Source organism: Microcebus murinus, chromosome 10, assembly GCF_040939455.1.
Source record: "Microcebus murinus isolate Inina chromosome 10, M.murinus_Inina_mat1.0, whole genome shotgun sequence".
NCBI lineage: Eukaryota > Metazoa > Chordata > Mammalia > Primates > Cheirogaleidae > Microcebus > Microcebus murinus.
This window is the reverse complement of record NC_134113.1, coordinates 74271619-74287517: the sequence shown is the minus strand read 5'-3', so window position 1 is coordinate 74287517 and position 15899 is coordinate 74271619. Positions and strand designations below refer to the sequence as shown.

General features: G+C 37.2%; 1 protein-coding gene across 2 annotated transcripts in view; it reads right to left on the bottom strand.

The window, feature by feature from the left end:
* Positions 1-476: 476 nt before the first annotated feature.
* The window catches only part of IPO8 (importin 8), a 70740-nt gene continuing 55317 nt past the window's right edge, over positions 477-15899 (bottom strand). The window contains exons 21-25 of one of the 2 annotated variants that reach the window (XM_076007528.1): positions 13134-13270; positions 10130-10335; positions 6609-6812; positions 3797-3913; positions 477-2533 (exon numbers count right to left, since the gene is read on the bottom strand). In XM_076007528.1, coding sequence (XP_075863643.1) covers positions 2436-2533; positions 3797-3913; positions 6609-6812; positions 10130-10335; positions 13134-13270 — 762 coding nt within the window. In that variant the 3' untranslated portion in view covers positions 477-2435. Of the gene's footprint in view, positions 2534-3796; positions 3914-6608; positions 6813-10129; positions 10336-13133; positions 13355-15899 lie in introns of both variants that reach the window. The other variant, XM_012748022.2, reaches the window with a different exon arrangement.

Here is a 15899-nt window from a genome sequence, read left to right as displayed (position 1 = left end):
ATCGTACAGCCTAGGTGTGTGGTGGGCTATCCCATCTAGGTTCATGTATGTACACTCCATGACATTTGTATGATGACAAAATTGCCTAAAAAAGCATTTCTCAAAAATGTATCCCTGTTAAGCAACACACGACTGTATTGAGAATCAGAAGGCCAGCATTTACCAGTTCAGTTTTGACTCCCCCTAATTTGATAGTAGCCCATCAGAAAATGGCTCCATTTTAGTGACTTTTCCCTTTCCTCCAAGGTCCTGAAATGGCTGAACAATGTTGCCTTTTCAGAGCCTTGAGATGGGCTCTGGTTCCTACCATTCTCCCCATGCTTTAGCTGTTCCTGATTTAGACCTTATTACCCTCCCAGACCAACAGTCACCTTGCTCCAGGTCCCCAGAAATCAGGAAAATATACTGATGGGTTTTAACACCTGCCCAAGGCACCTTCAGACTTCAGAAAACATTTCACACAGAAGACTTCAGAATCCCGGGAATCAGTACGCATTTTATTGTACAGTACATTCATGTAAGTTCCTGCATTTCCAAAGTAACCAGGTCACATTTGGGTTAGCACTGCTGGTAACAAAATCATACGACTACCCTGGCTTCAAAAACAAGAGAGGGTGATGCACGTTAATATGTCTTTCCCTTTAATACTGTAGAAGACAAACGTCACAAAATAAAATCTCTAAAATCAGATGCCTTTTACAATCCAGTGTGAAGGCATACTATTTGTTAAAATTAATATGAGGAGAATAAAAAGAGTTTCAAAGCTCTCTAAAATTTCCCCCAATGCCATCTTTCTCTTGTAACTGCTGTTGGCACATCCAGCTTCAATACCTTGTGAAGGGAAGGAAAGAGGAAAGCAGGGGGTCATTCAGCTCCAAAACTCATGGTTTTTCAGGCTACTTCTGTAAAAATTACTTAATCTAAAATTCTAAAAAGAGTTAATATATGAATAGGGATGGCAATATATGAAGCACCTGAAAAAAATTCCTCCAGTCACTGATGGAAAATTTAAGCTGTGAATTTCTGAATCTTCCATTTCACAAAAATGAAAAGCTATGTCACATCCAGTAATACGCTAAATTCTGAAAATACATTTCCATTTCACTGAACGAAAACACTATGATCCATGTTCTGGTCTTGAACCAGTTCAGAAAAACTGTAATGTCCATCTGCAATATTGTCTATAGGCTATCTTACATCATAACCCGTCGAAGAGTGCAGCTGACTCAACCCTTGAAAAAACTTTTCTTCCTTAACATGGAGTCTGTACAACCCTTCAAAAACTTAAGTTGTCAAACTGAGCTATAATAAAGACTAGAACAAATTAGGCAGGAGAAAATTCAAATGTGTGAGAAAGCAGAAAGATTTGTTTGGGTCTTTTTCCTAGATTAAAAAAAACCATTATAAAAATCCTTTTGGACCCTGGTCCGACACAGCTGGAATGATAAGTTATTGAAAATGCAAGCCCCCATCAAGAAAGACAGTGTGCCTATGTAGCACCTTTCTCCTAGAAGTTCAATGTGCTTTAGGTATAACTATGAATTAACTGCACAACTAAGTAGGTGATTCAGAATATACTCAGACTTACTGTTAACTCCAGTGACTAAAGAGCCCCCTGCCACTTGTTGCCAAGAAACTGTTGGCAGGACCACTCATAACTTACAAGGTTATGAGTGAAACTGATATGCATAATTCTTGACCCCAAAAGAAATACCACCCCTTTCAAGGCAGAAAAATACGATGGAAGAGGGAATAAGACACTTCTGAAGAAAGCCACAAAACATCTTATAAAAACCCAGAGCCAGTGCATGATTCACAGCCCCTGACGCAGGCCCCCCAGCAGCAGGGTGAGCAAAGGGAGCGGTGATGTTTTCGAAACCAGAGTGACTCGCAGCTAACTGCCTAAGAGTAAATTCACAGAGTAAAATGCAGAATAAGTCGACGTATAACCAAGGTTTACATTATATCTAGAAATATGTTTTTATGCTTTTAAAAAAAAAATTGCAATGCACTCCAAAAAATTTTTTTCTGATAATTCATGTACAACAGAAGGCACTGTTATCCGCATAAATCCATTGATTCTGCATGGCAAAAACCTGAGACGTGCAAGTCCATCCAATCCTCTAAAACCACGTTTGGGCACCCAGCCTTTGAAGTGTATGGTTTGTCCTCTTCAAGCCAATGATCCTGTTTTTCTTTCATTTCATACATTACAGTAGCTGTTTATTAATACAATATCTAGATTTCGGGGTGAGAAAGGTCAAAGGGGAAAGGGAGAGTGGAGAAAAGTGCTGCCTAAATGCCAGATGGGAACTAGTACAGCAGGAGAGCCCTGAAAGGCAGGCCCTCATTTCTCCCCTCTTGACCCTCACAACTCCCCTTGTGAAATTAAAATGTGGCGATCGATGATCTCTGGTCGGCTGATGTTCCCTCCTTCAGTTGCTGCTGGGCACAGTCCCAAAGTTAAATGCAGAGAGGACACCTTTACTTTCAAATGTGAAGCCTCCCTGTTGTTCAATCTTCTTCTTTGCCTCTAGCGTTTTCCAAAAGTAAGGGGTGGGTGGAGGGGGAGAGGAAAAAAAAAAGAATATTTAAGGTGACAACGTTGGAGATAATGTCAAAGGAACCAAATTCTTTATATACTTAGAACTCTGAAGGAATGTGACTTGTCGTAGGTATTACCTATTCTGCCAAATTGAATGTCAGCCTTTAATAGACCCATGTCAATAAGTAGTAGTTATGTTAACTATCATGGAAAAACTTTGCAAAAAATGAATGAAATGAAAACCAGTCTCAAAGTTGTATTCCACTAGCTTCGCAGTCTCTACTGCTGAAGGGGCACCCAGATTTCTCACGATAGGAGGCATGATCTGTGTGAAGAACTGAAAATCTAAGCCCATGCAGAAGAACTGGAGTTCTAAACTCTAGATGCCTAGTGCATGATGTTTCCCACTAAACTATTTTTGTAACTACAAAATCTTTTCCATTAATAATCTAGGAGTGGCCATAATAATCAACATAAAATAATTTCTCCAGTTTAAAAACTGAAAATCAACAAGAATCAATAACGCCCAACATAAAGAATCATAAAGCCCAACAAATTGGAATGGAGGGCATTTCATTTCCAGGAACACGATCTCCTCCCAAGAACTCATTATGTCTCTTTGGTCCACCTGTGGCTGAGATGCTTAGGTGGGTGGTCCAGCTAATTAAGTCTTCCTCAGCAAGAGGCATCCCAACTTTTACTTTGTTCCTTTGGCTCCAAAATACAATAAGGATGTGAATGAGAACACCACTGATAGACACAGGTTTTTGCAGAGCTAAGATATCATGAGTGACCAAAAAGAATAATCAGGCCAGTCAAAGTAGTTCAAGCTTGTAATCCCAACACTTTGGGAGGCCAAGGCAAGAGGATCACTGGAGGCCAGTAGTTCAAGACAAATGTGGGCAACATAGCAAGACCCTATCTCTACAAAAAATCTTAAAAAATTGTCCTGGTGTGCTGGCATGTGCATGTAGTCCTATCTATTTAGGGCGCTCAAGGAGGATCACTTGAGCCAGGAATTAAAAAATGCAGTGAGCTATGATCGTGCCACTGCCTGGGCAGCAGTGGAGACACTGTGCCTTAAGGAAAAAAAAAATAATAATAATCCTACAATAATGGCAATTCCTTATTACCTTTAAGGGCTGTTCTCTAACAACTTTAAAAGCAGCATTTAGACAACCCCAGCTCATCAAGTAAGAATGACTACTGGCATTGACACATGCATCCAATCGGGAGGTGACTCCAGCTGACCTGCCACTGTCCTCCGGTGCTCCGCCAGTGTGTACACCTCTTGCAGTGTGCTCCTCTGATCATCACTGAGCGGTGCCATCAGCAACTGGTACCACGCAGCATCCCGACTTTGCACAGCTGTTGCATTTTGGGGGTAAAGAGGGGGAGGAAGGAAACACAGGAAGATTACAGTGACTATTATTATTTCCAAGAACTGGTAACATGATCAAATTACAATGAAATTATCACAGACACTAAGAAACAAAGAGTACTATAACGAACACAAGATAATCCAACAAAGGATTATCTCTGAGCACCCATTTAGCGCCCAACTACATGTGGTGTCAAAGGAAGGTTAGGACAGGGTGAATCTCTGCTTTCCCTACTTCTCTGCCTCCTTCACTGTTTTCTATGGATGTTCCCTAAAATCTGGATCTTGGTAAACACTTCTACTCACTTATAATCATTTTCCTCTGGAATTTTCATACTACTTGCAGCTTCAGCATTGCTCCTACACCAAGGACTCAAATCTGTACACTTAGACAAAACCTTCCCCTAAGCCTACTGGACTGCTCCATTTGAATACTGCTCCTCAAACGGCACAATTATTATAAAGCCACGCCTATAATCCTAGCACTCTGGGAAGCCGAGGGGGGCGGATCGCTCAAGGTCAGGAGTTCGAAACTAGCCTGAGCAAGAGCGAGACCCCGTCTCTACTATAAATAGAAAGAAATTAATTGGCCAACTAAAATATATAGAAAAAATTGGCCAGGCATGGTGGCGCATGCCTGTAGTCCCAGCTACTCGGGAGGCTGAGGCAGGAGGATCGCTTGAGCCCAGGAGTTTGAGGTTGCTGTGAGCTAGGCTGACGCCACAGCACTCACTCTAGCCCAGGCAACAGAGTGAGACTCTGTCTCAAAACGAAAAGCCACATTTGACATTTTCCTCCCAAGCCCTCTTTATCTCATGTCCCTCATCAACTCTATTAGGCCCCCAGCCAACCACTATAAATCCTTAACATCTTTGACCATGCCCCCCTCTCAACACCCAAACTTTTGCTTTTTTTTTTTTTTTTTTTTATATAGTATAGACAGGATGTCGCTCTATTGCCCAGGTCCAGTGACAGCTCACAGCAACCTCAAACTCCCAGGCTCAAGCAATCCTCCTGCCTCAGCCTCCTGAGTAGCTGGGACCACCATGCCCAGCTAATTTTTGTTGTTGTTGTTCTGACGGGGTCTTGTCACGTTGCCCAGGCTGGTCTTGAACTCATGGCCTCAAGGGATCCTCCTGCCTCCCTCCTCTCCCAAAGTGCTGGGATTACAAAGCCACTATGTCTGGCCACTCTGCTTCTTTATGTCTTTCACCTATAGGCTTCTTTCCATCAAATGCCACCCTCTGACTCCAGGTCCCTTATACTTCTAAGTTAATAAAGGGATCATCTCACGCTTGGTTCCTGCATCTCGCCCCCCCCCCTTCAGCTCTTTCTGCACATTATCCATCATCACCTGGCAACTCCCCTGATGTGAACCACCGCATCCCCAAGGTCACCCTCTCACGGAACAACTTTCAACACTACTCCAGGGAGCAATGGGATAAAGACCTCCTCAGTCTGGAATTCAAGGTTACTAAAATCCAGTCCGACTTGATACCTTCACAGAGACTTTGAGTAGTGGACCCTAAGTGCTGGTCCCAAGCTGGTTGCCTAATGTTGACTTGAGCATTTTTAAAATAAACTTCCTGAGATCCCACCCAAGATCAAAAAGCTTTTTTGGTGACTGTGACACACACTCATGTCCAGGAACAACTGCCTAAGAACATACCCTACATAAGCTGATACTTTCTACATGTTTTAGAATACCATTCCCTATGCTCTCTGCCTTCTAATTCCTGCTAAATTTCAATAAAAACATGAAGGTGTTTTTTTCATCATTAATGGTATTTGTAGCAACACTAAAAAAATAGCAATATACTAGTATTGCCTTGTTAACAACAATGTTTTATACATAGGAATGTTTAATATTGTTTATAATAGCAAAAAATTGGAAATAATTTTAAACATTCAACAGTTGAAATAAATTATGGTATCACTGTAGAAGTACTATCTAACCATAAAATAAATAATCTATATTAATGGGATTCTGAATAATTTTTCTGGTTAATAATTTCCTAAATATTTTCATTGGCTTTTTATTTATTTTTATTCTGTAAGTTTTCCATTTACATCTCCCATTTTTATACTGGGTTACTGGTCCTATCCATTTGTAGATGGCCTTTGTACACTGTGTACATTAAACCTGTAATAGTGTATGTGGCAAATATTTTCTTCCAATCATTTATGAGTCCTTCAACTGTATTTATAGTTTCCCTTGTTGTACACAAAATTGACAAATTGCTTACGTAGCAAAAAGTCAGAGCAGCAGTTCCTTCCCACAGGGACTGTGAATTACTAATAAGTTTATGGCCACAATTTTTAAGCAACATATGCCTGAAGTTTTTCATTCTTTTCTATAAAAAATGCTTGTCCATTCGTACCTAGAGGATAAAGAATATATGCAGATACTCTTGCCCAAAATTACTCTTGTGAGGATAATCTATAAGCTCACCCTGCTACTTTACAATGATGAAGGTTGGTAGGATAGGGTGATAGGTGTTGCATTATTTTAATCGCTCTCATTTCATATATGTTTGGGGATTTCTATAACAAAGAACAAATAAAATTAAAAAAAAGGAACCTAGACCAATTTGAGACAGATCCCAAAACAACTTCTAAAAGGAAGAAATGAAGAAAAGAATTTTGGAAAAATATATGAAGATTCAGAGAGTAAAGACATACTCAGCAAAGCTTGTGTGAAAAACTGGTATTCATCCACACTACTGTCAAGGTCAAGCGGGGTGCTGAATCCCTCAAGGGCAGTTTCTTCCACTACTTCGTCATCCCAGTCATCATCATCTTCCTCCTCATCTTCACCTCTTCCATTACTTGACTGCATTGCTTGGGCATTCACATTCATCTCCTCTTCATCACTCGCAATCTCCTCTGTGAATCCATTCATGATTTAAAAGGAATCAACACGCATAAGGACGAAATATAAAATTTCATTAAAAAAAAAGATTATAAAATATTCTGAAAATGGAAAAACTACCACATCATCTTACCTAAAATTATAAAAATTAACTTTATCTTTCCTGTAATTTGCTAAATTGAGAATGACTTCATCCTCCTCAGTGTAGTTTCCCCAAATCTGTCATCTGACTGAACATGACTACTGCTACACTATGGCTGTCCCATATTCATTAACGTAAGAATACTAATTGCAGATGCCAAAATTAATATTTTTTTCTTTTCAGACACAAGGTCTCATTCCATTGCCCAGGCTGGAGTACAATGGCCCAATTGTAGCTCACTGCAGCCTCAAATTCCTGGGCTCAAGTGATCCTCCCACCTCAGCCTCTCAAGTACGTAGGACTACAGGTACTCGCCACCATGTCCAGCTAATTTTTTTTTTTTTTTATAGAGATGGGGGTCTCACTACATTGCCCAGGCTGGTCTCAGACTCCTGGTTTCAGGCAATCCTCCGGCCTGGGCTTCCCAAAGTGCTGGGATTATAGGTGTGAGCCACCGCACCTGGCTCTTCTCTTTAAAAAAAAAAAAAAAATGGGAAGGAGGATATAAAATGATCATGCAGTCAGTGCATGTGTTTTTAATAACAATGACCTCCCACTGAGAATGCAGGTCTCTTAACTGTTTATGAACTGTTCAGAAATGTCAAAATGGTTTCACTTCTGCTAACAAAAATAGTAAAAATATAGATCCAACAAACCCACTTCTGGGTATTTATCTAAAAGATTTGAAAACAGCACATGGAACAGATATCTGCACTCCCACATTCACTGCTGCACTATTTGCAGTAGTCAATTTATGAAATCAACCTATGCGTCCACTAACAGATGAAGAGATAAAGAAAATGTGGTGTATATACACAATGGAATACTATTTAGACTTAAAAAAGAAGACAATTGTCATGTGCAACATGGATGAACTTGGAGGACATTACGCTAAGTGAAATAAGCCCGACATGGAAGGACAAATATCACATGTTCATCACATATATGTGGAATCTAAGACAGTTAAATTCATAGAAGTAGAAAGTGGAATGGTGGTTACTAGTGGCTAGAGGATGGCAGAAATGGGGAGATGATGGTTAAAGGGTACAAACTCTCAGGAGGAATAATGTTTTGTTTTTGTTTTTGTTTTTTTGAGATATATTGTATAGCACGGTGAATATAGTTAATAATGGTGCATTGTACATTTCAAAATTCATAAGACAGTAAATTTCAAATGTTCTCACCACAAAAATAAGTATTTAAGGTGATGAACATGTTAATTAGCTTGATTTAATCATTCCACATTATATTCATAAATCGTAACCACTTTGTACCTCATAAATACATGCAATTATAACTTGTCAATTTATAATTTAGAAAAATAGTAAAAATGTAAAAATATATATATAAAGTAGTTAGCTACATGTGACTTGAAAAGTTATTATAAAAAGCCAAACTGCATATTGCCATGGATTCTGTATCTATTTGCAGCGCCAATCTCTTCCCAGCAGTTAGATTGTAACTAGAATACTGTAACAGGAAGGCAGCAAATATAAAGCAAAAACTGTAAGAGGAAAAACCTGAAGTAAACCCAAACCAGGCAATATTAATCTAAAACTAGTTCTATAAAGCACATCATACTAAAGCAGCTAGATTAAACTATAAAATAGTTTTAGGAATGAGGCAATTAATCGTAGTTTGGACCAAATACATGAAAAAAATACATGGCAAAGATAAAGTTATAAAGAGAATAAGAAATATCTTTCTAGTTAATCATTCCACACTTTAGTAGGAAACAACAAGAAAGTCTGGGATATTACTAGAAAATTTCCCCTCAAGCCATAGTAATAAAAGCCAATAAAGAGTTTTTGCAAAGCAAGAAATTAGAGACCATAACATACTGAAAAAAGAAATTCTATAATTGTTGGAACATACTTAGCCAAAAATATAAAAAAAATTAAACAAGCAAACAAAACTTCTAATAAAGAAGCATTACTTCAAAAGACCTACATAGAATTCAGAAAAACAAATTCAAAGCTGTATTTTGTGTTGAGGGTAAATCAAGGGTAGTTTACAATTTCCGTATATGAATAAACTGGGATGATGCCAGTTATGTGAAAAGTGTTTTAAATCTATACATGCTAAAAATCACAGAATTTAACATCAAAAATGAGTTGTATGTTTTTGAGGAAGAGTTCTTATTTTTCTGAGCTAATAAAATGTCTGTTTTTAACCAAAAGAGGAAGATCTCCACTTGGAATTGGATAATGCTACTTCCTGGTCCTTAGCAAGTAATTTTGCAATCTCATCATTAAACAAAATAAAAGCCTAATACTCTTGACTCTGACAATCTCTTTCTGACTCAGTTAAGCAAATCACCTTTCATTTAAGTACTTTACCCTTAACTTATATTTAAATCACAAATATATATCATCTCTCAAATATTTTTAGTGATGGGTCATCTAAGAACCTTAAAAAAAAATCACTCTACTAATCTGTTATACTAATATTTCTGTTCTTAATCTTTTTTTTTTTTTTGAGACAGAGTCTCACTCTGTTGCCCAGGCTAGAGTGCCATGGTGTCAGCCTAGCTCACAGCAACCTCAAACTTCTAGGCTCAGGTGATCCTCCTGCCTCAACCCCCCAAGTAGCTGGGACTACAGGTATATGCCACCATGCCCGGCTAATTTCTTCCACACATTTTAAGTTGTCCAGCTAATTTCTATTTTTTTTTTTTTTAGTAGAGATGGGGTCTCGCTCTTGCCTCAGGCTAGTCTCAAACTCCTGAGCTCAAACGATCTGCCTGCATCGGCCTCCCAAGTGCTAGGATTACAGGCGTGAGCCACTGCGCCCAGTCTCTGCTCTTAAAATCTAATGGTTTGTTTTAACTCATGGCTGCTGCCTTCATTGAGGTGTCAGCACAAACAAGAAGACAATGAAATACTAGGTTGCTAACTCATAGTCAAGACCATTTGATTCTGTTACAAATATATTTCCCAATGTGTAATGTCTACTAGTCTCTGTAAAAACTGATTGACAGTTTTAAATGTCAAAAGGTGCACAAACCTAAGTTTATGCCACCTGATATAATTAATATCAAGTCAACCAAGCCCAAAATATTTGTTATACGTGCAGCAGGCCAAAGAATGTAAATCTGTTTCATGACTCCACAAATAGACAAATATTCAAAGAAAATGCATGCTCAAATCAAAACCAATTCTAGCATTCATTGCAATAAGAAGACTTTACCATTTTCTTCCATATCAGCTTTGTCTGCTTTTGAGTGATCTTCCCGGTTTAGCAGTTGCCTAGTGGCACAGACCTGCTTCAGGCCAAGGAAAAGGAAAAGAATTGAGGGAACAATCTGTCCCACCACAGCATCTACCGCAGGAGGTCGATTCTGCAATCCCAAAAGAATACTCAGTCCTATTATGCACATCTTCCGGTCATGATGCCTGTAAATTTTGGGGAAAAAAATTATGAGCATGAGAAATGGAATAAAGGACAAATTCTGGAGAAACTACAAAAAGAAATGTCCGAGGTGTGCTCCAAGGTTCATTCATCTTGTACTATATGAAATTCTACATAAATCAAATTTTGTAAACCAGTTATATATCTTCTGCAATTAACATGGTGAATCTTAATGCAACATTAATTTATGATTATTATAAATGCTATATATGAGCCTTGGCATAATGAGTTTTATTAAAAAAGGAATACATATTTTATTAAAATATGTATTTCACAGCATAACGTTCCTATACAATGGGAAGAAAATGAAGAGTTTCTTAGACATTTCAATCATTAGACTGATCTACAAGGTTTCTTGGCACATATACTTTACACTAACCCGGGATGCCAAAAGCTATTTCAAAAAACTCAGCATTTAGTAAGTTGAACTTAATGTTAGTGTCTATTAAAGTCCTCTGCTATAACACAGATAAGGAAAATTTAAGGATAAGAAAAATTTAATTCTGAGGGAGAAAAAAGTTCAATATACATTAAACATATTTTTCTACTAAATGTTCACCATTGTTTAAAACTAAAAGTATTAAGAATTAAAATACTACTGTATTGGTAAAAACACTCTTAAGATTGCAGACATGAACAAAAAATTCACTAGTCATGACTCAATTTGTTTAAAGTGAGAGCAATATAATGGAACAAACCCAATAACGAATATAGTACAAGCTTCTGTTATTCTCCAATTATTTGCATTCTCTGATTCATTCAAGTTACTGATGCCCAAGTAGTATGCTATAACAGGAGCTGTACTTGACTGAGGGCTTTCTCATCCACATAGCCCCTAACTGGTAGTACGCACCAGATGTCAAGTGGACCTCAGCAGAAAAGATGATTATCAAGTGGGGCTGTAAAGATTCCAAGGAAGCACAACCCAAGGATTGCCTGTCTATGCAACAGCTAGGAGAGACAGCCTTTCTATCTTTGGCAAATTGCTTATAGATGCTAATAAGGACATAATCATATCAACTGTTCAACTTTGTTGTTTTTGGTTTTTTTTGAGACAGAGTCTCGCTTTGTTGCCCAGGCTAGAGTGAGTGCCCTGGCGTCAGCCTAGCTCACAGCAACCTCAAACTCCTGGGCTCAAGCAATCCTTCTGCCTCAGCCTCCTAAGTATCTGGGACTACAGGCATGTGCCACCATGCCCGGCTAATTATATATATATATAGATATATATATTATTTGGCCAATTAATTTCTTTCTATTTATAGTAGAGATGGGGTCTCGCTCTTGCTCAGGCTGGTTTCGAACTCCTGACCTCGAGCAATCCGGCCACCTCGGCCTCCCAGAGTGCTAGGATTACAGGCGTGAGCCACCACGCCTAGCCTACTGCTCAATTTTGAATGACCAAATCTCTACTTCCTAAATCTTGGTCAGAGACACCTTTAATAAGCATAAGTTCTTTTTAAAGTGTGTTCTTCCCTTCAATGATTTAATAACAAATCTCAGTAGGGACAGATTCCAGTGGCCTGAAAGTAGAAAAATTAGAACACACACAGCAGCTTGTAAATATGCCCCTCCATTCCTATCCCATCATCTTAGTCCAGACTTCCATCTTCTCTCACCCACGTAGCAGTGTCCTAATCCCTTCTGCTGGGAGTCTATTCCTCTCGACAAATATTTCTAAATGATATCTGACAAAACTTAAAAAGAACACTATTTCTAGCAAGTAGACTCCTAAACTATAATATTGATGAACTCATTAGAAGTATTTTCTGATAGTTATTTTCAGTTAAAAAGGATGGGCTGAAATGATTTTTAAAAATACAACCTTGCAGTCTTAATATGAGCCCCTTTTAAAATTAACTAAATTAATTTTTAGGGATGGGATCTCACTCTAGCATCCAGGGTGGAGTACAATGGTGTCATCACAGCTCATTGCAGCCTCTAACTTCGGGGCTCAAGTGATCCTCCTACCTCAGACTCCTCAGTAGTTGGGATTACAGGTGCATGCTACCACACCTGGCTTTAAAATTTTAAAACTTTAAAAATCGAAGTTTCATGTAGAAGTTTAAGAGTTAAATCTAAATTTGCCAGATTTAAATAGGCCAAACTATATATACATCGGGATCAGCAGAATATTAGCCTTGTTTAGGATGACGTACTAAATCAAAATAAATTAGACGGTAATCTAGCTCAAATTCTATCATAACATGATCACTAATATGTGTTAGTTGACTTGAGGTGGGCACATAACCACTAGTTGGGACCTCACTCTTCCTATGTTTGAAAACTAGGAGGGTGTTTCACAAAAAGCCAGTTCTCCTGGGGCAGCACCCAGGCTACAACAAACAAGCCTTCTGACCCCACATTTGGGAACAGGCACCCTTAAGATCTATAAAGAGTTAAACATCCTGGGATATTACATTATTACTTTGCCAGACTGGTACCTTCCTAAGAATCCTGACCCCATTTAGAATCTTTTTGCCCACAGACACTTAACAGTCATGGAACCCAGATGGACACCGAATTCTCGTTGCCTAGAGATATGACACATATTAAGTCAAAAATAAGTGGGGAAGGACTATATCTAATTTTCAGAGCCTGCATTCTTTCCGCTAGATTATACTGTGGAAATACAGTCTTAATTTTCTAAAAATTAATTCTATCAACGCACTAAAAATAATTTCTAAGATATGGAAATTATCTTTATACATGCTAATATATGCATATATTAAAAAGTAAACTTCCCAGATACAGAAAAGCAGTGTAAAATGCAAAAGACACATACCCGAGAAAACAATCTGTATCATTCATCCACTGATTTATAAACTGTACAGTGATAGGTCCAGGGTTGTGAGGCAACTGAATTCGTTCTAAAGTATGTAGCAGCAAATCAGGATTGTAGTACAAGGCAGCAATTGCAACCTGAAGACACATAGTACGGAGCTCACTAGTTTTGACCCCACGAGTTAATCTCTCCAAAACAAGCTGAATGAAGAGTGGAATGCACTAGAGGACAAAAAGAGAAAGAGTCAACCATACAGACAGCAACCAAGTAACCTTAACAGAAAGCTGAATGTTGGCAAAGAATGTTTTCAATAAATAAGACAGGCTTAATTGACAATGAAACTTCTGCTTACTGAAATAATTTGAGTCATTTAAAAGATTTATATCCTCATAAAACCTACAGAGATTAAATAGACAAAAAGAAGTCCTACAGCAGTGCCGGATAATCTTCTTCCTTTTTAAGTGAAGATTAGAGTTAGTTGAAGATTGATCTGAGACACCACACACAAATGGTGGCAATAATCCACATGTGGACTCAGCCACTTCCACATTTAAGGTAAAATGACTGCATGTCATTTTCTTTGGCAAATAAAATTGGAAATAAATAAATGGGACTGAGAATAAGTATGATGTAATCAAATTGTTCCTAGAGAAAGAAAATTCCTCTTGGTATAAGTAAAAGAAAAAGACTGAAGAAAAAATGGTGGATCCCCCACATTAAAATCATCTGACTCCAATTCTGAATTGCAATATCGATAAACCAATTTTATTAAAAGTATCTCCTGATCGTTACTTTCAATTAAAGAAGATGGGCTGAAACGATATGTATAAAATAAAATTTCTATCTGTAAATTATACCTCAATGAAGCTGATGGGGAAGGTCACTGTCAAAAATAATTAAGGTTTTGGTGGAAAGCAAATAAGAGGAAGCTGATAGCTACTCTATTGACAGCAAAAGGATAGGCCAGCAGTTCACTGGAGCAACCAAGGAAGGAGACAGCCGAGATCCCTCCTGGAGTCAGAATAAAACTCAAAGATGGACTTTGAAAACTTCAAATCAGCCATTATAAATGTTTAAAAAATAAAAGAAACCATTGTTAAAGTAAATGAAGCTATGATGACAATATCTCAAATATAAAACATCAATAATGACAGACATAAAAAAGAACCAAATGGAAATTCTGGACTTACTAAATGTTATAAGCAAAATGAAAAATTCACTAGAAGAGTTCAACAGTAGATTTGATCTGTCAGAAGAATTAGCAGACTTGAAGATAGATAAAGTTATGCAATCCAAAGACCAGAGATAAAAAAGAGAATGAAGAATGACCAAAGTCTCAAAGAAATGTAGAATACAATTAAATACACCAACATATATGTAATGGGAGTACAAGAGAGAGGAAAACAGAAAAAATATTCAAAGACATAATAGTTGAAAACTTCCCAAATTTGACAAAAAAAAAAAAAACCACCTACACATCTAAGAGGCTCGTGAAAATGCACAAACACATTATAGTAAAAATGCTGGGAAAAAACAATCTGGATAACAGTACCAAGAAAAAAACATCCATCATAATAAAAACACTGCAATAAGACTAACAGGTGTTAATCATTATTTCCCATCAGAAACAACGGAAGCCAGAAGATAGTGGGATGGCATGTACAAAGTACTGAAAAAAAATTTGTCAACCAAAGATCCACCAGAATTCTCTTCCAAAAATGAAAGTAAAGTAAAGATATTTTCAGATAAACAAAAACTGAGAGAATCCATTACTAGAAGACCTGCCTTAAATGAAATACTAAATGAAGTTCTTCAGGCTGAATGCAAGTGACCCAGATGGTAATTCAAAGTCACACACGCGCGCACACACACACACACACAAGAGCAATTATAACTTTATATAATTATAAAAGAAAATATAAACAATATTTCTTTGACTTCCTTCTCTTAACTGTTTTAAATATCAATTGCATAAAACAGTAATGTTATAAATGTATTGTTGGGCCTATAAAATAGAGAAATGTAATATAGTCAACATCAACAATACGAAACAGGTAGGAACAAAGTTGTATCACAATCAGAAAATGATACCAGATGGTAACCCAAATCCATAGGAACAAGTAAAGAGAACCAGAATGGTAAGTAAGGGGGTAAATATAAAATACTCCATAAATATTTGTCACCTTTCTTTTCTCAGCTTCTTTAAAAGACATAAAATTACAAAAAGTAATAATTATAAACAATGTACTGTTGCGTTTGTAATATATACAAATGTAATATGTACAATAATGATGAAAAAGGGGGAGGAGGGAACATAAGTATATAGGAGTAATGTTTCTGTATCTCACTAAAATTAAGTTACTATAAATCTGAAGTAGATTCTAATAAGGTAAAATATATGTTAAATCACAAAAAAACAACAAAAATAAATGGTGAAAAAATACAGAGCAGCCACTAAGAAAAACAAAAGAAATAGTGGAAAAAAATTAAAGGAATTAAAATGTGACATCAAAAAATATTTACTTAATTCAAAAGCAGTAAAGGAATATGGGAACAAAACCATGAGACATACAGAAATAAAATGGCAGACTAAATCAATGTGTAACAGTAGTAATAATAAATATCAATGGATTAAACAATCAAAAGGTACAGAATATCAGATTGGATAAAAACTAAGATCCAACTATATAAAACACACTTTAGACTCAAAGATACAAACAGGTTGAAAGTAAAAAGATAGAAAAAGATATATCATACCACAGTAAC